This window comes from Panulirus ornatus, chromosome 55, assembly GCF_036320965.1.
Source record: "Panulirus ornatus isolate Po-2019 chromosome 55, ASM3632096v1, whole genome shotgun sequence".
Lineage (NCBI taxonomy): Eukaryota > Metazoa > Arthropoda > Malacostraca > Decapoda > Palinuridae > Panulirus > Panulirus ornatus.
Window position 1 is genome coordinate 20,792,166 of NC_092278.1, and position 26,267 is coordinate 20,818,432.

The 26,267-nt window shown below is 42.4% G+C and overlaps 2 protein-coding genes across 5 annotated transcripts in view; one reads left to right on the forward strand and one right to left on the reverse strand.

Moving 5' to 3' along the window:
• Creld (Cysteine rich with EGF like domains) overlaps positions 1–26,267 on the reverse strand; it is a 97,803-nt gene that overhangs the window by 19,150 nt on the left and 52,386 nt on the right. For 2 of the 4 annotated variants that reach the window (XM_071693010.1, XM_071693009.1), the window contains exons 2-5: positions 7,548–7,761; positions 5,773–5,919; positions 5,235–5,432; positions 4,426–4,587 (exon numbers count right to left, since the gene is read on the reverse strand). In XM_071693010.1, coding sequence (XP_071549111.1) covers positions 4,426–4,587; positions 5,235–5,432; positions 5,773–5,919; positions 7,548–7,761 — 721 coding nt within the window. Of the gene's footprint in view, positions 1–4,425; positions 4,588–5,234; positions 5,433–5,772; positions 5,920–7,547; positions 7,762–9,185; positions 9,294–26,267 lie in introns of those variants that run through there. The other 2 variants (XM_071693012.1, XM_071693011.1) reach the window with 2 other exon arrangements.
• Positions 13,643–25,731, forward strand: LOC139765407 (uncharacterized). Its single transcript, XM_071692765.1, has 6 exons — positions 13,643–13,823; positions 19,327–19,385; positions 19,926–23,146; positions 23,860–23,985; positions 24,205–24,366; positions 25,023–25,731. The coding sequence occupies exons 2-6, from the start codon at positions 19,331–19,333 to the stop codon at positions 25,353–25,355; spliced, it is 3,897 nt and encodes a 1,298-aa protein (XP_071548866.1). The 5' UTR covers positions 13,643–13,823; positions 19,327–19,330; the 3' UTR covers positions 25,356–25,731.

Consider the following 26,267-nt stretch of genomic DNA (forward strand, 5'->3'; position numbering starts at 1 on the left):
TTAGTCCAAAAACTGCACTATACTCAGTCATGAAACCTTACATAAAGCCAAAAAAGTCAACTTAAATGAAATATGTATGGTCTATCTTTATATCTATTAACTCCTTTCCCATTACCAACGTATGAGTCAAGTTCATATAGGGTGTTAATTCTGCATTGATGGGGTCCAGAGGAATGAGAGCTTGGGTTCAATTCAAGAGTGCAGGTTTCATTGCCTAAAAGTGTGAGTACCTGTGTTACTATCCATGTGTGCTGGCATTCAAGTCATTCCCAAGAAGTACACGAGCAATGAAATACAACAAATGAACATGCATCTAAGCAGCTTCACTCTGCTACACTTAGCTCGAGTTAATTATGGATGCGAATTTCTATGACTAAAATGTTTTACAAAATTATACTTAGCCATCTTTGTTGATATATTAGAAATGAAGGTTTGCTGAATGTGTTAGATGATAAGAGTGGCAGGTATAGGGTGTTTTGGTCAAGGTGGTTTGCGAAGTGAGAGGGTTAAGGAGAATGATTTGGTATACAGAGAAGAGGTAGTAAAAGCTTTGTGGAAAATGAAACCCAGCAAGGCAGCAGGTTTGGATAGTATTGCAAAGGAATTTTTCAAAAAAGGGTGTGACTGTGTTGGTGACTGGTTGGTAAGGATATTCAATGTATGTATGACTCATGGTGAGGTGCCTGGGGATTGGCAGAATGCATGCATAGTGCCATTGTACAAAGGCAAAAGGGATAAAGGTGAGTGCTCAAATTGCAGAGGTATAAGTTTGAGTATTCCTGGGAAATTATATGGGAGGGTATTAATTGAGAGGGTGAAAGCATGTACAGAGCATCAGCTTGGGGAAGAGCAGTGTGGTTTCAGAAGTGGTAGAGGATGTGTGGATCAGGTGTTTGCTTTGAAGAATGTATGTGAGAAAGACTTAGAAAAGCAAATGGATTTGTATGTAGCATTTATGGATCTGGAGAAGGTACTAAGGTATTAAGAATATATGGTGTGGAAGGCAAGATGCTAGGAGCAATGACAAGTTTTTATCGAGGATGTAGGCATAGGCATGTGTACGAGTAGGAAGAGAGGAAAGTGATGGGTTCTCAGTGAATGTTGGTTTGCGGCAGGGCTGCGTGATGTCTCCATGGTTGTTAATTTGTTTATGGATGGGGTTGTTGGGGAGATGAATGCAAGAGTTTTGGAGAGAGGGGCAAGTATGCAGTCTGTTGTGGATGAGAGGGCTTGGGATGTGAGTCAGTTATTGTTCGCTGATGATACAGCGCTGGTGGCTGATTCGGGTGTGAAACTGCAGAAGCTGGTAACTGAGTGTGGTAAAGTGTGTGAAAGAAGAAAGCTGAGAGTAAATGTGAATAAGAGCAAGGTTATTAGGTACTGTAGGGTGGAGGGACAAGTCAATTGGGAGGTAAGTTTGAATGGAGAAAAACTGGAGGAAGTGAAGTGTTTTACAAATCTGGGAGTGGATTTGGCAGCGGATGGAACTATGGAAGCAGAAGTGAGTCACAGGGTGGGGGTGGGGGCGAAAGCTTAAGGAGCATTGAGAAATGTGTGGAAGGCGAGAACGTTATCTCGGAAAGCAAAAATTGGCCTGTTTGAAGGAATATTGGTTCCAACAATGTTATATGGTTGCGAGGCGTAGGCTATAGATAGAGTTGTGCGAAGGAGGGTGGATGTGTTGGAAATGAGATGTTTGAGGACAATATGTGGTTTGAGGTGGTTTGATCGAGTAAGTAATAAAAGGGTAAGAGAGACATGTGGAAATAAAAAGGGTGTAGTTATGAAAGCAGAAGAGGGTGTTTTGAAATGGTTTGGTCACATGGAGAGAATGAGTGAGGAAAAATTGACAAAGAGGATATATGTGTCAGAGATAGAGGGAATGAGGAGAAGTGGGATAGGGGCCTGAACATGCAATAGGGTGAAAGGCATGCAAGGAATGGAGTGAATTGGAACAATGTGGCATACCAGGGTCGACGTGCTGTTAATGGATTGAACCAGGGCACGTGAAGCATCTGGGGTAAACCATGGAAAGTTTTGTGGGGCCTGGATGTGGAAAGGGAGCTGTGGTTTCGGTGCATTATACATGACAGCTAGAGACTGAGTGTGAACGAATGTGGCCTTTGTTGTCTTTTCCTAGTGCTACCTCAAGCACATGCGGAGGGAGGGGGTTGTCATTCCATGTGTGGCAGGGTGACGACGGGAATGAATGAAGGCAGCAAGTATGAATTATGTACATGTGTATATATGTATATGTCTGTGTAAGTATCTTGTGGAGGCGAAGGTGAAGAGTAGATGTTTTCAGAAAAGAAGAGAGAATGTTGGGGTGAAGAGACTGGTGTGAGTAAGTGAGCTTGGGAAGGAAACTTGTGCGAGGAAGTGCAAGGAGAGACTGAGTACAGAATGGAAAAAGGTGAGAACAAAGGACGTAAGGGGAGTGAGGGAGGAATGGGATGTATTTAGGGAAGCAGTGATGGCGTGGGAGGTGGGCAGATTAGAAAGGGTAGTGAGTGGTGGGATGAAGAAGTAAGATTATTAGTGAAAGAGAAGAGAGAGGCATTTGGACGATTTTTGCAGGGAAATAATGCAAATGAGTGGGAGATGTAAAAAAGAAAGAGGCAAGAGGTCAAGAGAAAGGTGCAGGAGGTGAAAACAGGGTAAATGAGAGTTGGGGTGAGAGAGTATCATTAAATTTTAGGGAGAATAAAAAGATGTTTTGGAAGGAGGTAAATAAAGTGCGTAAGACAAGGGAACAAATGGGAACACCAGTGAAGGGGCAAATGGGGAGGTGATAACAAGTAGTGGTGATGTGAGAAGGAGATGGAGTGAGTATTTTGAAGGTTTGTTGAATGTGTTTGATGATAGAGTGGCATATATAGGGTGTTTTCGTCTAGGTGGTGTGCAAAGTGAGAGGGTTAGGGAAAATGATTCGGTAAACAGAGAAGAGGTAGTACAAGCTTTGTGGAAGATGAAAGCCAACAAGGCAGCGGGTTTGGATGGTATTGCAGTGGAATTCATTAAAAAAGGGGGGTAACTGTATTGTTGACTGATTGGTAAGGTTATTTAATGTATGTATGGCTCATGGTGAGGTGCCTGAGGATTGGCGGAATGCTTGCATAGTGCCACTGTGCAAAGGCAAAGGGGATAAAAGTGAGAGCTCAAATTACAGAGGTATAAGTTTGTTGAGTATTTCTGGGAAATTATATGGGAGGGTGTTGATTGAGAGGGTGAAGGCATATACAGAACATCAGATTGGGGAAGAGCAGTGTGGTTTCAGAAGTGGTAGAGGATGTGTGGATAGGTGTTTGCTTTGAAGAATGTGAGAGATATTCAGAAAAGCAAATGGATTTGTATGTAGCATTTATGGATCTGGATAAGGCATATGATAGATTTGATAGAGATGCTCTGAGGAAGGTATTAAGAATATATGGCGTGGGAGGCAAGCTGTTAGAAGCAGTGAAAAGTTTTTATCGAGGATGTAAAGCATGTGTGTGTAGGAAGAGAGTAAAGTGATTGGTTCTCAGTGAATGTTGGTTTGCAGCAGGGGTGAGTGATGTCTCCATGGGTGTTTAATTTGTTTATGGATGGGGTTGTTAAGGAGGTGAATGCAAGAGTTTTGGAAAGAGGGGCAAGTATGCAGTCTGTTGTGGATGAGAGAGCTTGGGAAGTGAGTCAGTTGTTGTTCGCTGATGATACAGCGCTGGTGGCTGATTCGGGTAAGAAACTGCAGAAGCTGGTGACTGAGTTTGGTAAAGTGTACGAATGAAGAAAGCTAAGAGTAATGTGAATAAGAGCAGGGTTATTAGACACAGTAGGGTTCAGGGACAAGTCAATTGGGAGGTAAGTTTGAATAGAGAAAAACTGGAGGAAGTGAAGTGTTTTAAACATCTGGGAGTGGATTTGGCAGCAGATGGAACCATGGAAGTGGAAGTGAATCATAGGGAGGGGTAGGGGGCGAAAGTTCTGGAAGCGTTGAAAAATGTGTGGAAGTCGAGAACGCTTTCTCAGAAAGCAAAAATGTGTATGTTTGAAGGAACAGTGGTTCCAACAATGTTATATGGTTGCGAGGCGTGGGCTATAGATAGAGTTGTGCGGAGGAGGGTGGATGTGCTGGAAATGAGATTGTCATTTCATGTGTGGCAGGGTGGTGAAAGGGAATGAATAAGGGCAGACAGCATGAATTATGTACATGTGTATATATGTATATGTCTGTGTGTGTATATATATGTATACGTTAAGATGTATAGGTATGTATATGTGCTCTGTGTGAACGTGTATATATATACATGTGAATGTGGGTGGGTTGGGCCATTCTTTTGTGTGTTTCCTTGCGCTACCTCACTAATGCTTGAGACAGCGACAAAGTATAATAAATAATTAATTAATGAATCTTACAAATTACTTCTTAACACATGTGTTACTTACCCCACTGCATGGTCCATTGCAAGCCTTATGGCACTGCTCACAAAGTAGCTTTGTATCATCCTTATATGCCTGATAGTAACCAAAATTGCATGAATCACACATATCTCCTGTGTAACCTGGATTGCAAGAACAATCACCACTTCCTTTTCGTGTTCCTGCCCCCTGTAATTAGTATTCTAAGATTAGTTTCTTCGTCTAAACCTATTCAGTGACATAAAATTATAAGCAGTTAGAAGCCAGCCAGATTGTGAATTCATCTTTTGGAGTTTTCCAAAATACATTTTCATGAAAAGGAAATATTTGAATCTTAGGAATCTAATCTAAACAAAAAGTTCTGTTTGTTGATAGATAAGAATGGGTTTAGGCTTTTACAAGAGCATCAACAGATAAGAGCACATAAATCAAAAGTGTACAGAACGAGTTTGATAAAAGCCTACTGACAAAATCACGTCACCCACATATATTAATATCTTTTTTGAAGTGCTATGACTTGTGAGTGATAAGAAGTGATAAATGAAGAGCAAATTGCATGTGTAAAACCAAATTCAGTGCACAATATCATAGCTGTCCTACTCTATTTCTTTTACATACTTGCTACACTTTTTAACTCTTTTACCTCAATCATTTCATCTTTAACATTAATTATACTTTAACAGTCATACTCTTACTGCTTACAATGCCACTATCAAAATACTGTACTACGTACGTTTCCTATAATTTTGTAAAAATGGGAACATTAATAAAACATTTTTGATAAATTCCTCTTTCTCTGGTAACATGCAAACTATTTATAAGTAAAGAGTAAATACCTTGCACTTGCCATTCCCACCACATGGGTTTTCAATGCCCCCTTTGCATGGAAGGCACTGAGGACCATAATGATTAGGAGGACAACAAACTCTCAACATAGTGATGCAAAGCCACGCGTGCAGTTCAGGCTGTGTTTCCTGTTCCCGAAACCACCAGTCCTCTAGCAATCCTTCATACTCCTCTGCATTAGCCTCACACTGTCACATAAAACTTAAATCTATGTTAGTGAAATGCATAAATTACCAGTTGTGTGATGTGAATATAACAAAAGGATGATTCAGCTTGAATACTGTAATCAGTGAATTCTATAAAATGTTGACAAATGATACCAGTCAATGAAGTAAAAAAATTTATGACCACAAATCCTCTTAAAATTTCACACATATGATACCAGATACAAAATTTCAGACATCATGTAATGTAATAAAATATGATGAATAATCTAAGCACTTAGAATGTGAACAAAAATTTAGCCTCATACTATATTTAACCAGTCTCTCTGCAAAACTAAGGGTGCCACTGTTCTTTTTTACTCACCTGTTTTTGGCCTCTCTCAACATCACTACATAATTTTTCTTGAATCTCTATCAATCTAATTTCTGATTTTTTATATGACAACATTTTCTCCTCTTCCCAAGCAGAGTCTCCACCTTCGTGCTTCCCACGAGCAGTTGAATCAATACCCTTTAAGCAGACAAAAGACAGTCATGATAATTGAATTATCCATAAGTGTTCTTTAAAACAATATAATCAACACCTTACTTTTGCTGAAAGCAAGTTCTCAACATTTACTGAATCATTAATTATCATTAATAATGAGAATAATCAAAGAAAGATATTCATACTGGATGAATGTCTATTCTATATACCCAATAGGTATGTTGCTTTAATTTTGTTACTGACCATATATATGACTTTAGACATTTACAAAATAACAATACCTTAAGGAAATCTCTGTGTTAGTTTTGTTACCAAGTGAGTGAAGATACTACCTGCTTTCACTGACAAAACATTAAAAAAAGATATACAGCAAGAATATAAAATAGGAGAAAATATATGTAAGGAAACACGGGAAAACAGATATACATAAGAGTAAAGGGAGATGATAAAGAAGAAAAGGGGAACATGATTACGTTCAAAACATGATTTATTTTGAAAACATGTAGCTAATCACCAATATAGAAGTGACAGTGAGGAAGAAAAAAAACAGCAAGACGTCAAGCCACAAATCATGGTACTGCAATTGTGCTTCTACAGACAATAGGTTGTACATGATTATAGAAACATGCGTAGAATTGCTATCATTTGGTCATGTATTTATTATAAGCCATATTGGAGTGCACAGTTCAGCACAGACTTTACTTTTGTTGGAACTGTGAGTTAAGGTAACTTTGTGCCTTTTCGTTGAGGCTGGGCTCCACTGGATAGCAGTTGCCAGCAGAGCAACAAGTGACTGACCCCTGTGCTTAGCCAGGAGGGAACAGATGCCACGGGCCCAATTAAATTCAGCTTCACCTTCCATCACTCATGCATATGACAGTAGTTATTCAGACTTAATCTAGGCAACAGTAAACCATACCTCAGACTTTCATTTAAGTCTTACCATAATTCAAACAAGAAGGCATGTTTGAGAGTAATTTTGTAAAGGGCATAAAAATGCTCTAAGGTGACCTGAGTGTTCATGTATACATAGAAATGATTAAAAATGTTATCCAGAAGAAATTTGTCATGCTGTACTTAGTCAGGAATATATGTCTACTTTTCCAGTATTGTTTTATATCTTTTCTCAGGAATTTTATGATTGGCTTGAAACTGTCTGCTAACTGTGGTAGTGTTCTTTGTGTGTTCTTGAAATTTAGTTGAGCTGCAGCAACAAAAACAACAGAATGATAGTCAACCATTTGTAGCATGACAGAAACGTAGTGGCTTATATCTATTATCTGTGAAACAGCTTTAATGATCATAAGCAGGTCATAGCTCTGTTGATGGTATTAGGATTAAGCTTTTCCATCCAGCTGTATTTATTTGTAGCATAGATATTTGCTAATTGTTGCATCCCTTGGAGATATACTATCCTCTAGGGAACAGGCTGTAATGGAAACAGCGATGTACAGATATGGTCTGATGGAGAACTTCATGGGGGTCTTTAGATGGTTTTAATGTTAGCTCCCTCCAGGAAATCAGGTAAAAGTTCATATAAAAAAAATTGTTAGTAACAGAGGAAATCAATTATTCTATGGATGAATTTCTTACAGCGAAATCTACCACTTAGAACTTAGCACCTTCCTTTCATCATTTACTGTGTACCTTACCTTGTTGAAAGATTCTGTCAGAGTCTTGCAGGCAGCACATGGTGGAAGCTTGGCAGCCTTCTGGCTCTCTTTATTATTTTTGCTTTGGTCCGAACCATTGTTCCCAGGAGTGCTGCTTTTGCCCTTGCCTGTGTCAGGTATGACTTGTGCCACCAAACAGCTTAAACCCATTGAGACCAAAAGGAATACTTCTTTTCTACAAAGGAAATGCATTCTGGAAATAGAAAAAAGATTACGTTCTTGTTGCATCCATGTGTTAATTGGGCACACATTTCTAATATTTTTTCTAATGATGAGGCATTTGCAAAGTAAAATGGTATGACAATCTAATGAGAAAGAACCTGCTAAGGCAAAAATGGGTATGTCAGAATTGGTTGTACAGATGCTAGTCTTGGGGACCTAAATGGAAATGGGATGTGTTGAAAGGGAATGGAAATGGGATATGTTGAAAGGGAAATGCATGAAGACAGTGTATGGTGGAAGGTGGATTACCTGGAAGGAATGACAGTGCAAGAGAATGTGTAGCAGTAAGCTCAGTATAACTGAGAGAGCAGTCCAGGGTTCAATAAAATGGTCTAAATATATGGAGATAATGACCAAAGACTGACTAAAATCTGAATCAGATATGGGGGGAGGTAGATAACAAGATGGTAGGAAGGAGTGGAAAAGGTTTAAAGGTATTTGGACATAACCATTCAGGACGCTGAGAGGCAACATGGTGACGTGCTGAACCTAGGCACGTGAAGTGGACTAGGTTTGACTGTGAATGGTTAGGACTTGTTTTAGTTTATCATAACAGTTAGAGGCATAATGAACACAAATGAGGCCACTGCTTGCCTATTCCTAAAGTAGTCTTGCTGAGGCTCGAAAACCATAAGTGTCAGAGAATAAAAATATTAAGGAATGGAATACTATTCTTTAACCCTTTTCCATCCAGGTATGTCCCTCTGGGATTTTGTTACAAATGCACTGAAACTCAAGATGAAATACATTAATAAGCAATGTGACAAGGTGCGAATAAAGGTAAAATTACACTTTACGGACACCATAAATATGACTTATGGACTTAAACTGGAATTGCATAATTTGGAGCATCATTTCATTTTCTTATGAAAATTCAAAATTTTCTAAATCACTTTTGCCGATTGTTACGAGTCCAGTAATCATATATTCTTCCATTCCCATACAATACTTCCGTGGTGCCCTTAAACTCCACACTCGGTATATTTCGTGTTATTTTTCCCCCCATACAACTACTTTCTGATCCAGAGCTCTGTCAATGATCGAGACATTATTAATATAATGTTAGAAATCTTCCTTGAACACCTGTATACATGCCTACCATCTTTCTATAGGCCGAAATAAACTGGGTATAATCATCAATACAAGAGTTACGTAAATAAACCTACAACTCTGTAACATTATTTTCTATATCTATAAAAAGTGTCCTAGAACTCTTCAGTACGATTAGGAAACTAGATCTAGTCAATCTCAACCTGTAATCGTGGCTGCAACTAAAATACTGTAATGTCTGTTGAACTTTGCAATCAATACCGCTAAATACTAATTAATCCACTATAATACAGCCACCAATTCAAGTCAGTCGCAGAAAGCAATGAATCTACATCAAATACTCACTCTCAGGCCTGAAATATTCCCTGTATTTAAGCCAAAATATCGTAAAACCGGTCGTTAACGTCAGTGTCAATGACAACGCGCTGCTCAGGGTATATCAAAACATTTCAGACAATGTTTTCCCCACGAACCGTTCGCTCATGTCGGACCTTTAGGATTTAGTGGTTCCTTTAGGTTCTGGAAAATTTCAAACTATTAACTATTAATCAAAGTATACTCGTGTATATATATATATATATATATATATATATATATATATATATATATATATATATATATATATATATAGTGTGTGTGTGTGTGTGTGTGTGTGTGTGTGTGTGTGTGTATGTATTAACAACGTAATTCGATCTAAAATTTCGGTTAAGTTAGATTAGTTACGTTGAGTTAGGTTGTTAATTTCTCTTGCTACAGCACTGATGCAAATCAACATTTTCACTTAGCAGTTCCATATTGTTTTGACCCTCGCGAACTGCACACTTCTAGCTTTGCTAACTTAAACAGCCCTTTTGCAGGAATCTGCCTAACTCTACAGACTCAAACTTGTAAATCATTTAATTAAGTCTGAGAATATCTCAGAGCAAACTTTAACGCTTGGGTCATTTTTTTTTCGATTAAAAGTCCTGAAAAACGTTGTGAGTACGAATCATGAGTCGCTTACGAAATGTTTCACTAGCGAGACGCCTCCACATGGTGACATTTGCAAAATCCTTAAAAATGTTCTTTGAAAGCTGGATTTCTTTATAGACCATCACTTATTTAATCAACAATGAACGCTGGACACTACAGTTTATTCAGCTCTGCATTCATTTACAGGAACTTTTCATCCTAGTTCTGTCCAGTTTCATGTTTACGAAACGAATAACTTAAGCAAGGATTTAGGTCAAACCCTTTTGAAATCTAACATCAACATTCATCATCTGTCATCCAGTGGCTTGCTGTAATATCTTTCTTAATGCCTTTACCCGGTGCTGACATGATGTTTTGTGCTGTAAAATAGCTGTCATTTCTTTAGAACGTCTGATAATACAGCAGCACCTCGGTACCAGACACAATTGTGGAGAAAACGGGAATTCGAATGTTGGCGCGACGGGCAAGGCCGACGTGGCGGGCCACCAGCCGCCACCACCCCTCTCTCTCTCTCTCTCTCTCTCTCTCTCTCTCTCAATGGATGAAATAAAACTGCTTTTCATAACCTCTTGGGTCATATATCGGCCTATGATGGCCTTGTCACACAAATTTCAAATATCCCGAAGATTAAAACGGACCTCATTACGATATTACAAGCTTCATACAGCTATTAATCTTCCTTAAAATACTTAGGTGAGTTATAGATATAAAACTACATCATCTAAATAACATAATGCGCCATGATAATACCTAATGGACATATATATATACGTATGTATCGTCTCCATGAGAATTATGTATGAAAACTATCATAGATGCAGAAAATAGAATATTCAAATTACATCCTTATGAAATACCTTTATCTGTTGATGACGGATATACTTGCTTGGCAGTTCTCACAAGATACAACTAAAGTTAACTTAACCATTTAGATACTCAGCTTTTTTTTTTTTTATCTAAAATGAAAAACCGGACTCCCATCTACATCACAGTCATGCGCATGTTATCTTAATAACACTAAAGCACCAATGGAACAAATTTGACATTACCTAACACCCTTATCCATCTATCGTTCTTATAGCGTTAATGGTACCATCATCAAATTAAGGAGTGTGTGTTATATTCTTAAAATAAAGCTTAAATTATATCTTCCTCCGCATTAATCACACCTTAATATAATTTATCATCACAAATAAATGGGTATTACACCGTGAAGACGTTGTGATGGAGCCTAACTAGCGTGTGACGTAAGTCGTATACGTTAGATTATAACTATCGAAATGGAAGTGTAAACTGGGAATTGTTATCACATGGTCGTACCGTCGTGCTCAAGGGTTACGTACCGCCGTGCTCAAGGGTTACGTACCGCCGTACTCAAGGGTTACGTACCGCCGTACTCAAGGGTTACGTACTACCGTGCTTAAGGGTTACGTACCGCCGTACTCAAGGGTTACGTACCGCCGTACTCAAGGGTTACGTACCGCCGTACTCAAGGGTTACGTACCGCCGTACTCAAGGGTTACGTACCGCCGTACTCAAGGGTTACGTACTGCCGTACTCAAGGGTTACGTACTACCGTACTCAAGGGTTACGTACTGCCGTGCTCAAGGGTTACGTACCGCCGTGCTCAAGGGTTACGTACCGCCGTGCTCAAGGGTTACGTACCGCCGTACTCAAGGGTTACGTACAGCCGTACTCAAGGGTTACGTACCGCCGTACTCAAGGGTTACGTACTGCCGTACTCAAGGGTTATGTTCCATCGTGTTCAAGGGCTACGTACTGCCGTACTCAAGGGTTACGTACCGCCGTACTCAAGGGTTACGTACCGCCGTACTCAAGGGTTACGTACCGCCGTACTCAAGGGTTACGTACCGCCGTACTCAAGGGTTACGTACCGCCGTGCTTAAGGGTTACGTACTGCCGTGCTCAAGGGTTACGTACCGCCATGCTCAAGGGTTACGTACCGCCGTGCTCAAGGGTTACGTACCGCCGTACTCAAGGGTTACGTACAGCCGTACTCAAGGGGTCAGTGACTTTCTGTGTGGTATTAGTGGGGAAAAAAAATCCCTGGTAGTGACGTCAGACGTCAACGCCACAACCACCACCAGAGGGCCAATGTAAACTCCACCATATCCAACGAGCGGCTCCCTCTGTGGGGTCATGGCTTCTGTGGTCTGAGAATAACCCGAGGCATGACGAAGGGGAGCGGCTGGAGGAGATTGCTGCATGCAGGTTGAAAAGAGAGTGAAAGTTTATTCACCAGCGAACGCAACTTAAGCCCGCCCCAGAGCCCGAGTGCGCGCCATAATTTTCTCGTTCACACCCTCGTCTAAACTTTAGACGGTCATTTGAATACTTCTGTAGTCTTCCCGAGTCAATACTTTCTATTTATTTATTCAAATGGAGTTAATGACCTACTGTTTAAGGTCACTATGTTATATCTATAACTTATGAAAATTATACAAATTACAATTAGACTTAATTTGCATATATGAGTTAAAGCTTTATTTGTCATTATTTGATAATGTCTATTCTTGTTCGCACTTTATGTCGTATTATTTGATAATGTATTATAGTTCACGCTCAGCCATACTTCTACAAGGCTTTATTTCCATAAACTTATCTAATAATTAGAGTATAGTGCTACTATTTTATTTTATATATATTTACGGCCTGTATTTGAAATTAAATTAAGTAATTAACTCTATCTTTTAAAACCTATGACTACATGAATTATGCTAATTACATGCGTGAAATATGATAGCAGACGACACACATTAAAACGACCAACATATATGATCTTTAAATTTATCTGCCCTTCATTTGTTAGAGTATATATTTGTGTCTGTAATATCCTGTGGAATTCTGGAAATTCTTGTCTGGTATTTGGAGCAAATTATTCACATACCTGTCCGGAACACAGGCTCGCACAGTCGTTGATATAAACGTGAACATTATGACGATAATGACAGAAAATGACTGAGGCACGCCGTGACGTCACAGTGGACACAAGATGATAGCCCAGTGTGTCACCTTAAAACGTTTTCTTTGCTAAAGCTGGACGGATACATAATACGTTACCTAAAATTCATTTATACTCTCGAGGATTTTGTCAAAATTCTTGGTGTAGAGGCTTAAGGGAAGAACTGTTCCTCCTGTTTTTGGGTCCAACTATTTGAAATACACAAGTGCTTGCCAGAAGCCATGCAACGTTTTCTTCAGTTTTCAGCAATATTAATCATCACTAGTGACTCCCGTTGCGTACAATACTTTCGCGTTTTTCACAGGCCTTCGTACGATTTGTCATATACCTTAGAGTTTTACGTCCTACCGCTTTCCTTCCGTCTAGGGAGCATAAGGGTGAAATGCGCAATGTTGTGAATGAATCAGCCAGGGAAAAATGAAAACGGTCAAGACTTGTGAGCGAATGTATGGCAAATTTGTCTCTTTTAAAACATTTTGTTTCTCAGACCTTTCGTCTACAAAGTTCGCACTCTATTTAAGGTGAGAATTTATAACAAATTCACTATGATGCATAATAAGGTTATGATGCAACCAAGAAACTTGCCAAGCTTCAAATAAAAAAAAAAAAAAGTGGATCTTCCCTCAGACCAAAATGGGCGGGGTCGCGTTCAACTTTTGGCGCGAAATTACGGCTTGGGCGGGAAATGAGGCGATGTGAGGAGGTAATCGTAGTATAAAAATATGAGGAGATTCCTCGTCTTGCTTCCAGTGTATCGGCACCGGGTGTCGTCGTCGGTCGTGTTAGTGTTAAGTCTCAACATTTCCTGTCGTTTTTGTCGTGTCATCTCTGATCAAAGTTGGAGAAGCGTTATTTAACGGGACGCGTACAGTAGTGGAATACGACCGGTGGCGGGGAAAATAGAAATATCGCTTTTGGCGCGCGAATGACTCCGCGGATAATCAAATGCGAGTAAATCGTGTTATGAACGAATTAAAAATATTTTATACTTCGGTGCACCTGTAAAAAACTTAATTACTTCCAAAAAGGTATTTACGAATATATATTATTTTGTTTCTGTCCTATTCAAATTCTGCATTTTCTTTAAGGTAAACATTTTCAGGGTATTTAAACAAATGAGTGAATAAAGTGTTTAAATATTAGGATCAGTTATTATTATTATTGTCATTATTATTATTATCATTGTTATCATTATTATTATTATTATTATTATTATTATTATTATTATTATTATTATTCAACACTAGGACCTCTTTTATTGGTAATGATGCACTCCAAGAAGGAGCAGGGAGATGTGGGCTTCCTTCACAGTGAGAAAGCCATACACAAGACTGTATCGTATTCCTTTCGCTCCAACTTACGCTAAAGCTGCCTAAACCCTGATTAAAACAGGCGTACTAAACCATTGCAAATCACACAGGATGGGCAATGGTGTTGACTACGTCAAAGCCAAGTACAGAGCGATTATTAAGGGGTTTTAACACACCTACGGGCTTGACCTGGGGCGGCTGGAGTGACCTAGAACTGGGAAGCATGGTAACTGTGGCTATACTGTGAAGGAGAGAGAGAGAGAGAGAGAGAGAGAGAGAGAGAGAGAGAGAGAGAGAGAGAGAGAGAGAGAGAGAGAGAGAGAGAGATGTGCTCGAGGAGGTCTAGAGGAGCAGAGCCACGGGGGAGATGCCCCCAGCTACAGCCGTGCCCTGCCCTCATTACCAAAAGCATCGGCCGATAACGAGCAGTTCCCTGTGGGATGGACACGACCCGGTCCACCACGTGGCCGACGACCGACCATCCCCCCGCCCCCCATATATCACAACGCACGACATACTGTTTTTCCCCTCCGTGGTTTGGCAATGGAAGGGACTCTCTCTCTCTCTCTCTCTCTCTCTCTCTCTCTCTCTCTCTCTCTCTCTCTCTCTCTCTCTCTTTCTCTCTCTTTGCCTTCTAGAAGCCTCCAGGGAACCTGGGTGAGGTGTTCGAGGCGACGGTGTGAGTCTCCACAGAAAGTTGTGAGTGGTTGCCTACCTTCCTAGCGGTAATGGCCCCTGCCAACCCAACACGCGATATTCAAGAGGTCCCGAGACTGGCCACTAATACTTTCACTCTCGTGATATACATAGATAGATAGATAGATAGATAGATAGATAGATACAGATAAAAAGATAGATAGATATATATAGATACATAGAGAGACAGACAGATAGATAGCTAGATAGATAGATAGATAGATAGAAGGATAGATAGCTAGATATATAGATATAGATAGATACAGATAGATAGATAAATAGATAGATAGATAGATAGATAGACAGACAGACAGACAGACAGACAGACAGACAGACAGGTAGGTATGTAGACAGATAAACAGATATATATAGATAAATAGATATAGATAGATCTTAGTAAGAGGAGATACGTGATAATCTACGCGTGGCGGCACATACAAGGCTAAACGAAAAAAAATGTTTCAAACTTGAATGCATCTTAGAAAGAGATTGAGAAAAATTAATATCATATCTGAAATTATATCTGCGAATACATCATATGGATATTAATGGAATATATAAAAATTACCTGAAAAAAGAAAAATATGTGTTGGCATCATATGGACATTAATGGAATATATAAAAAGTCCAGAAAAAAGAAAAATATGTGTCGGACAGATAATTCAAAGGAGTTAAAGGGGAAAACATTGGACACATCCATGGAATATATAAAAGAAAACGAGACATGGTTTAGGTCAGTCCCAGATGAACTCCGTGCTGACAGCAGAGTAAGGTGTGTGACGGCCGAGGGAAACACGTAAACTTTTCACTTATGAAAGGAAACGTAACGTGTGTGGTGCGCGCTACGCGCCAGCACTGACACCTAGGCAAAAAATCTATTCGTGGGCAGACGTGATCTCTCTCTCTCTCTCTCTCTCTCTCTCTCTCTCTCTCTCTCTCTCTCTCTCTCTCTCTCTCTCTTTTCTCTCTCTCCTCTAATACTCGCATTAACTGCCCCCTCATCCAACCATTACACCTGATTTCCGAGAGAGAGAGAGAGAGAGAGAGAGAGAGAGAGAGAGAGAGAGAGAGAGAGAGAGAGAGAGAGAGAGAGAGAGAGAGAGAGACCGTTCACAAGGAAGCGAGACGGAAGTAGTTGACCTTTGACCCCCCCCGGGTAACAAGCCAACAAGCACCCCACCCGCGGAACCACCTCGTTCAACCCCCATAATAACAAGACAGAAATTACCGGGAAAAATAAATGTCGGCAAAGCACTGGTGGTTGTCTACACTACCCAGGGAAAGCTTGTACTTAGTGTGTGTGTGTGTGTGTGTGTGTGTGTGTGTGTGTGCTTTACGGGGGCAGAGAGTTTTACACTTGTGTTGCCCCGTCTCTTAACCTTACACATACGTACCATGTATATACACATACCGCACCCCCCAACTTAAGCCAGGTACCCATGTATCGACCAGCCCCGACGGGGGAGGGGTGAACACCTGGGTTAGGTGTGGTCCAAAAGCCGCGCCAAGGATTCGAACCCGTGCGGGTTCCATCGTAGTGGGCCCGCCCGTGTAGACTCATGGTCTGCAACGCTAACCGATACACCACGAAAGCCCTGTGTGTGTGTGTGTGTGTGTGTGTGTGTGTGTGTGTGTGTGTGTGTGTGATTGTCTCTTGAGGGTCGTACCGTCGTGCTCGAGGGTCGTACCGTCGTGCTCGAGGGTCGTACCGTCGTGCCGGAGGGTCGTACCGTCGTGCTCGGGGGTCGTACTGTCGTGCTCGCGGGTCGTACCGTCGTGCTCGAGGGTCGTACCGTCGTGCTCGGGGGTCGTACCGTCGTGCTCAATGGTCGTGCCGTCGTGCTCAATGGTCGTACCGTCGTGCTCGCGGGTCGTACCGTCGTCCTCCCAGTGGCTGGGTCAACACCCACTTCAACACCTCCCCCCCCTTCCTCAACCTCCTCCATCCCCCCCTACAACCACCACCCTCCCTTACTTCTATCCCCTCCCCCTCCCTAACCACCACTTCAATTTCATGGCACTGCCCTGGGGGTGTCCGGCCAAGTCACTGCTGGCGGTGATGTAATACAGGAATGTACCGAACGGATGGCACTGCCTTGGCTGGCTGTGACGAGGTGTTTCACTGTAAAGTGAGACACTGAGGACCCAAGTCTGCATGCACACCTCTCGAACAGTGATACAATAATACAGCTAGCTGCAGTGATAGATACAATAATACAGCTAGCTGCAGTGATAGTGCATAAATACAGTGCTGGTGTTATACGCTACTGTAGTGAAATAACAGTGATATACTAAAGATGGTGTGGTACTGCATTACTGCAGAGATGCAATAATACAGTAGATGTATACGAGTGCAGTGACAGAACAGCAATATCATACAATAGTGCAGTTAGTACAACTACAATGATGCAATGACAATACAACACTATGGTTGTAGTTATACAAGAATACAGTGACACTAGCTATATGATAGACTGGTGTGGTTATCCATTAATGCAGTGATACAATGGTGGTGTAGTTGTATACGTAACAGTGATACAATAACTTCAAACTCTGGTATGGTTATACACAAGTGCAGAAATACAGTATCAGCATTATACAGTAGTGTAGGTATACATTAATCTTTATCGATGTATCCTACTGTTTTCATTTTTTTTGGCTCCAAAAACGAAAAAAAAATCAAATAAAATCAAATGTATTAACTTACAGTAGGCAATAACATCGTAAACAACAATTTAATGCATAATTGATGATAAGAGATAAAAAGGAAATCCTATAACAATTTCCTCCTCTTATGGGATTTTCATTAACATATTTGCGTATGTAAAATATACATAAACAAAAGAGTAAGTCAACCTATCACACTATTTCTGTTTCTCTGCCAATCAACAAAATGCCAATGGACATATATTTGTACAAAGGCTAAGAGGCAGACCATCATTTCAAATACTTTTATGTAAAAAAACATAAAAATAACCATTATTTTCCATCTTCTTAGCTGGCTAATGAAAACCATTTATAAATTTACTATATTGATATCAACTGAACTTACGAAAAATGTCTAATAACTTCACTGTGGCCTCGTTTGAAAATACAAACGACCAATTCATCTCAATTCCTGACATTTCAACCGAACCCATCCTAGCCTCAGCGAGGGTCGTGTTTTAGGTCTATAATACGACATGGGACGTGACCCCCTGGAGGGGTGGGTTATTTGACGCCTAGGATCGAACTTTCAGTGCTCCATTATTGCCCAACCCACCACACTCCAACCTGACCCACCCCAGGTGACACGTACAGCCAGCGATAACGTACTAGGGTTTGAAAGGTCAAATACATGATTTCTGATAATGATACGATCTTAAAATTCCTGCGCTCAGTTGTTGGTGGGGAAAAGAATTTTTTGTTCCCCCTGTCGAGGCATTTTCTGATCATTTTGAGACTCAATGAGCTTTCATATCTACCTCCTGAAATGTGTCGGCCATGTTTCGAAATGAGATACAGAAATATTCGTGGGTGTTGCGCCATGTTCTATGATTTTGACGCAACGCCATCGAGACTCTTAAAGATGAAGGAAAAATATTCAAAATATTTCATAAAATTTATTATCATCACTGTCCATTATGCTGTCTGGGGAAGAAAAAATTCTAGCCTTGGTCACAAGAGTTCAAAATCTTCCTTGGTATAAACACGACAAGCAAATGTAAAAATCTCGAGACGAATTGTGAAATTAACGTAAAAATAACGTACACCAACGTATATTCTACGAAAGGAAAAATGCATGCGCGAAAAAAAAAAATTTAAACGAAAATAAAAAAGTCATCTACTGAACATTATGAATGTATGAAAAAAATGAGGAAATCATGTTCGTATTTTGCCATATTTGAACTAAACTCATGTGAGACCGCAGCACAATGATTACATAAGTCAGCCATGCATGAATGAGTACGACACATGAATAAATGAATAAATCAGTTATAATGAACAGGAGGATTATAAGCTCAGCCAAGCATGATCTTAAGTTAGTAGATTGGAAAGTTAGGACAGGAAGCATGAGGCAAACCCAGCTTCGATCCTGAGCTGAACTTAGTAGAACTTGGTCCAGGGTAAAATATGAACGTGGAAACTGTTTATTGAGACCTGGAAGAGATCTATTGCATCTCATCTTTTCCATCGCCTTTCATAAACACGGTAATGAAATTTTATTTTAGTATATGGTCCAGGAAAAAAATCGAAAAATTTAAATAAATTTATATCTGATATTTTTTTTCTATCTAAACAATTAATTATTCCTCTGCTTTCATCAGAATGTTTACATCTTTCATCTAAATGTATGCCTTTGAGCAGTATATTTACATGAATTTTTTTTTTCTTGCCCCTTGCACTAGATTTCCCCCCATTTTCTTCACTCTAATCTTACGCTTTCATCTTCTTCGTTTTCTGACTCAAATGTGTAACTATAATAAATCTAATTCCACAGCGTCACAGAAGGTACATATCTTATCTAGTCCATATTTTTTTGCAGAACGATGCTAAGGCAGTGGACATCATCATCATCATCTCAACTTTCTCTCATCATATTCAGTAAGTTACCCATTAAGAGAAATAGGTCAACTAACCTCTGACCTCATTTTCGAAATACCCTTTGAGGGCAGACCTTTGAAATTTCTTGCACATACATGGGCCCTGGAGTTTAACTTTTAATTCTGTCCTTTTCTTACCACATTTTATTTCACAAACGAAAAAAAATCTTTATATTGACATCTATACAGAGGGTTATTCAATGGTACATCAAATTAAACCCGAGTTCTGTTCATACGAACGCCATATTAAAAGCAGTCTCAAAATACACTCTTTATTACGTCATCTCACGAGCTACTCAATATAATCCGGCTCAAATACAGAAACCTTTCCACAGCCAAGCACAGAAAACGCACCACACACACACACACCCTTCCATAGAAAACGCACCACACACACACACACACACCCTTCCACAGAAAACGCACCACACACACACACACCCTTCCACAGAAAATGCATCACACACACACCCTTCCACAGAAAACATACCACACACACCCCCTTCCACAGAAACGTTCTACAGACCGTTCCTCTCGGCAGGTGTGGTCGTATGGGTGGCGGGGACCAGCTCTGTGCAACACGACGTCAACAACGACGACTCCACCGCCTCCTCCAGCACGACCCTCCCACCGCACGACTCTCCCGCCTCAGCGGACGACCCGGTCCAGAGCTCACCCCTCCAATCCCTTATAGTTCTCCTGGGTCCCTCAGAATCGCCAGAAACCATTCAGAATCCCTTAAACCCATCGGAGGAACTACTCGATCCCTTAGAATCCAAGGTATCGACTGAGAATCCCTTGAGGACGGCAATAAACGCATCAGTAGATTCATCAGCCTCACTTCAGGTGATTCAGGACCCTTTCCCTTCGTCAGAAGTGGCGGAGGATCCCTCTGAGGCCACGGATGTCCTAAGGGATCTTAGAGGAACGAAGAGAGGCTCTCGGAATCCCTCAGGGTCACTTGGAGGCCCGGAGAATCCCCGAGAAACTCCAGAAACTCCTCTGGACGTGCCTCTGACCCAGGCTGCCCCTACGTCAGCAGAGCAGCCAGACGATGATCCTCCTCCTCCTCCTCCCGGGTCCTCCCATTTCATCCGGGAGGTCAGGCAGACGACACGATCCCTCTCCGACGTCCTCAGATCCTCTGAAGGAGTCCAAGACGATCAGGGGTTCCCTCATCCCACCAAGGAGTCACCTGAAGGGCCCGACGTCTCCCTCGGAACCCCATCCTTGAAGGACGATCGTCTGGAGACCCAGCCAGACTCCCCTGAACCATCACACGCCCGGAGAGATGAAGCCAAACTCAGTCTTTGGGAAATCATAAGTTCATCAAGTCTAGCTGATGATGTTACTACGTCATCTAAGTCCCATCCCGACGATGTTGAACTCGCTGAATCTATATCTGAGGCGTTCAATTCCTCTGAGGACATGCGAGAGGAGTTCAAGCCCGTCGACTCCATCCAGGACGTCCTCAAGGCGTTAGAATCCATCAAACACAACCTCAGATCCGCCGAGTCTATTCAGGACGCCCTGAGCATCCCAGGTGCTATTCAGAAGAGACTGAGGTCGTCGTCAGGGACGTCCCCAGCTGCCCTCACCAAGTCAGCATCGATTCGCATCAGCCACAACCAACCACCGAGGGGCAGCATCATGCTGCAGGACGCGGAGCGCCACGCCATCATCGACGCCGACCTCCTGCGCGCCCTCTCACTCGAAGTGAAAGACGAACTTCGCGCGCGGACGGCTGAGAGCGACGGGCCAGTCTTGCGACGGTTCACAGGCATCGGGAGGCCCAGGGCGCTGTTACCACCAGGGCAGAAGCGACGGAGGAGGATCTCCCGACGGTATAATCGAACTCGCCCTCTGGCGTCGTCGAACCCGCACGTATACGCTAGAGAAGGTGGGTCGATGACCTTCGACGCCAGGCGCAGGTACAGGAAGAAGCCAGATGATAACAGCGAAGATAAGGTCGCTCTCAGAGATCACGAGGCGACGCAGGAGGTAGTGGAACCTGTCACTCTCTTAGATCCGACGACATCGGCTCGCGCGGGCTACAAACCCGACCTTACCATGAGGAAGTACACCACAGATGTGGAGGACATGAGGGAGGCAGTAGGACTCAACAGCTACGAGATCAGGAAGGAAGAAAGAGGGGAGGAATCCACGGATCCCCAGGCGGGAGGGGGCTCGGTAGGTGACTTAGAAACCCGCAGCAAAACACGAGACTATGTCCCCAGGACGACCTCCCGACCCGGGGACCACAACAGAGACGAGTCTCAGATCCACTTGCCGGAGAACCAGGAGAACACGGCCGTCTACGACGTGGAGGCTGAGCACAACTCGAGGTACACCTTGCCCTCCCGGCAGGAGGCTCACCTGCCCGGCCACCCGACGCCTCCTGGAGGGCATAGGGCACACGAGGTCACCTCAGGAGGCCGAGGACTGAGGCGAGACGAGTCTCAAGCATCGTCAGACCATCCGCAGGCGATCCACACGATCACCCAGCCTCCAGGATCGCATCCCAGGACGGTCCCCGAGGCTCCGTCGTTCTATATATCCCCAACGCCTCCTGTGGTGCGTTCTATCCCACGTCCCTCACCCAGCGTCATCCTTAACCATCCACCCAGACAACTGCTCACCAAGCGTCCTCCTCAGACCTCGCCTACTCACTACGACCGCTCCCCTGACCCCGTCCCTGACCCCGGGAACACCTATGCCACAAAGCCAGCCGCCACACAGGACACAGATCTACTGGGATACTCGACACGAAAACCCAGTTTCCTTAACTCCGTCACACAAGAACATCCCAGGACACCTTGGCCCAGCAGGCAGGCATCCCCCACCAGGGCGTCCACCCCGACTGCTGGACGAACAACCTCCCCTTCCACATCGGTACAAGGGATGGCTCCGATATCCTACGATCCTGAGGCAGTGATAAGAGAGATCATTGGCTTTCATGGCCATGGTCACCGTTTTCTTCCCTCCTATCCTCCAGTAATTCGATCATTTTCTCCCCAGCGATTTACTCCCCCTCTCCCTGTTACACCCCCTCCTCCCCGTCCATCCCCTTACACCCGCGTCGTGTGGAGGGTCACCCCATCTGCCGCCCCATCTCCCCACCGTCACCCCAACCCTCCTCCCCGCCACACGCACACTGCCCACCTCCACCCAGGTTCCCAGTCATCCTCAGATCTTTCTCCTGGATCACGTCTTCCTCCCTCCTCTCACACCCTCTCTCCCGATCCTCCTCCTCCTCCTCCTCCTCTTCCACCCACACCACCCCACCAACCCTCCCTCGGATCCGGGGGACCTCGTCATCCACCGCATCCCACGAACCAAGCCGGACCCGACCACACCAGAGCCAAGGCCTCACCTCCAGCAGTAGTGGTGGCGCCGCCCATGGCGGTGGGTCCTCGTTCGTCACAGCCTCCTAGACCGTCCCCACGCCTCCCCATCCCTCGCTACACCGACACCCGACCCACACGAGGGCACACGACAACCAAACGTGCCCACGCTGCACCGAAACTGCCACACGCATCGGTGGAACCCACCTACACCCCATCTGGAACCGAATCTCTCCCATCTAACCCAACTTACAGTCCACCTGAGCTTATATTCATGCCTTCTGAACCACTGCCCACTACACCCAGACCTGTGTACCTGACATCCCATCCAGAGTTCGAACCCCGGACAGTATACAAGACGCGTGAACACAGTGACAGACGACAGATGCCTGTCAACACTAACGCATCTCCCACTAAGGTACTAACCACAACCTAGTATTTAATATTACCAGCACTGAGGTCAACTATTTGATATCTTTTACACATTATTACTATTACCGTAACAATACGCAGGCGTCATCAATGTTAAATCCTCTCATAATTGTATTTCAATCCCAAAGCAAAGAGATCTCGTCTATCATAGGTAAATATATACTCTAAATTCGCCACCTCAATTCTGGGATGAAAATATTTTCATTTATAGAAGTTACTACAAATATCGAAAAATATTTATATTTGTTACGGGAGTAATAAATTGTTATTAGTACAGCAATCCGCATAAGAGTTGTTTAGCGAATGATATATCTAAATACAGTGGCTCAGGTTTATTGCTTATACATACAGCAGGGAAAATGGCCGTGCTGGGTATTTCATATTTACTGCCGTTGTGAATTCTTCCGTTGGCTGGCTAGGTTAGGGTCTACCTGAATTTCAAAGCCCTACCGACTCTTTTTGAAGTTAAAAAAAGAAATGAATGGCTGAAGGGACGACAATATTCAGAAAGCATACACTTTATTCAAAGTTTTCCCGTAATCAATATCCTTTTCAGCACATACCAATACATCATAATCTGAAAAATAATCTAATGGTAGATAGAATTCCATCAGTTGTCCCTTAATCTATCTAGAAAACGTTTGTCACCAAAGAAAACGTAAAGCTTTTGGGGTAACTATATCAAATTACATATTCCAGGTTACTCGTCGCATCCCTGCCAAACCCGTCCAGGAATACCCAACATATGGCGCTGTTCCCCCAACCTCTTTCACCTGTGATGACAAACTTACCGGCTATTACGCTGACCCCGAGGCCTACTGCCAGGTACTGTGACGTTGCATTCGTTTGCATTTTCATTTCATTTTATAAAATGAACAATCATGATTAACTTTTGCACATCTATAATCTAAATATTTCACTTTCGAAAATGTCTTAACGGGAATTAGTGGTTATAAAACCTGCATTGGCGGTCTCATGACCATGGCAGATGATAAGCCTGAAGCCCAAATAACTAACCAAAGGCCGGTCTTGACCCAACAACAGGTGTTCCACATGTGTCATTACGAGGGTCAACAACACTCCTTCCTGTGCCCCAATGGTACCCTCTTCAACCAGCAGCTCTTGACGTGTGACCACTGGCGCAACGTCAACTGCCACAAGGCCACAAGCCACTACGTCGTCAACAAGAAACTCTACAGACTACAGGTGAATGTTGACGAGGCTATGGGTCATTTCTCGTTACATGATGATAAGTAAAAAAGTAGTAAAACTTCTCCTGACCTAAGTATACTTTCTTTACCTAAGTATGTATACTTCTGGGTTTACTCTTAACCAGCTGCTTCAAAGTTATCTATTTTAATCATTAATGAATCATACTTCACTTCGTTACTTTTTTTTGGACTTCTCTTTACTTGTTCTTGGTACAAAGTCAACAAGACATCCGGGAAAAAAGTAATTATCACTTTGCCTCCTCATTAATCTTTCCAGACGGTGCTGGTCAGCAGTCCTGTCCTGAAGTCCAACATTATTTCTCTGTCTCCTTTCTTGACAACAGGCACGACATCTGCATTTTTTCACTTCTTGACAAAGATCTCAAATCCAACGCGTTTCTAAATACCTCGAGTGATTTGCTGAGTTTTTGGCAAGTTCCTTGAGTACATATGGCGACATATTATGAGGTACATCGACTTCGTATGAATCAAGATCCCTTAAGAATAACCACCTACATAATCTCATGGACTCTTCTCTTCCTATTTAGTTATTACGTAGGCGTATCATTTACCATTATCATTCCTCTTATGTCATTAGCAGCAATTATAATCACCAACTTTCTTATTAACGTATGTGAACTATTATTTCAGAAAAAGGATCAATACAGCAACAAATCTAAACGGCAGACATCACAGATACCTCAAGACCAAGCAAACACAGTGACACCTTCCAGTTATTGGCGGCCTGAAATGATGTCATTCCCTTACCGACCAATCATAGACAGCTACGTAACGATTCCGTCACCGCACTCCGCCTCTTCACGGGTTAACTCGCCCTACAGGGCACCAATCACAGACAGCTACGTCACGACGCCGTCATTACACACCGTCTCTTCATTGGCTAACACGCCCTACGGTGCACCAACCAAAGTCAGCTACGTCACAGCACCACAGTCATACAAAGCCGTCGTCGCATTGGGCTAGACTCCTCATACGATGAGCCAATCACCGATCGTCGCCACTCTTCGGATGATTACATCCGACCAATCACCACATTTCAGGGCGTGAAAGACGAGGCCAAGTGGAAATTATCTCAGTACCACAGAGATGGAAGTCCCGTGTCCTGAATATAATTAAAGTAATGCATTTTCTCCCTTAAATAGGAAGGTAATATGCCTTAAATTTAAGGGCCTTCAAGGTCGATTACTTTGTTTTCCATGCGAAGGATTGGCTGTATCCAGAGATGCCTGACAGTTCTCTGTGTCTCCATTAAAGAGACGGATAAACACTTCACTGTTAACGATATATATATGTTATAGTTATGTATTTTTTATAGATATATTTCTGATTAAATATTCCAATAAAGTCAACTCTGTGTAGCGAGCGTTTTCTTATGCAAATCTGATACAGACACGAGGTAAAGAATTTAAGGAATTATTATCAATCATTTTCCATTGTTTTCCTTAACCTACGTACATACTCAGTTCCCCACAGGACAAGGGATGGAGGCCTGTATGAAATTCCCTCTAGGAAATCACACATAACAAAAATCTATATTGTACTACTATATCATATATATATATATATATATATATATATATATATATATATATATATATATATATATATATATATTTTTTTTTTTTTTTTTTTTTTATACTTTGTCGCTGTTTCCCGCGTTTGCGAGGTAGCGCAAGGAAACAGACGAAAGAAATTCCCCAACCCCCCCCCATACACATGTACATACACACGTCCACACACACAAATATACATACCTACACAGCTTTCCATGGTTTACCCCGGACGCTTCACATGCCTTGATTCAATCCACTGACAGCACGTCAACCCCTGTATACCACATCGCTCCAATTCACTCTATTCCTTGCCCTCCTTTCA

Excerpts from the sequence above, each read along its gene's own strand:
- LOC139765407 (XM_071692765.1), top strand. The coding sequence starts at position 19,331 with ATGCTAAGGCAGTGGACATCATCATCATCATCTCAACTTTCTCTCATC. Across the intron at positions 23,147-23,859 it reads CTAACGCATCTCCCACTAAG|GTTACTCGTCGCATCCCTGC; the intron begins GTACTAACCACA and ends TACATATTCCAG. Across the intron at positions 24,367-25,022 it reads AGAAACTCTACAGACTACAG|AAAAAGGATCAATACAGCAA; the intron begins GTGAATGTTGAC and ends CTATTATTTCAG.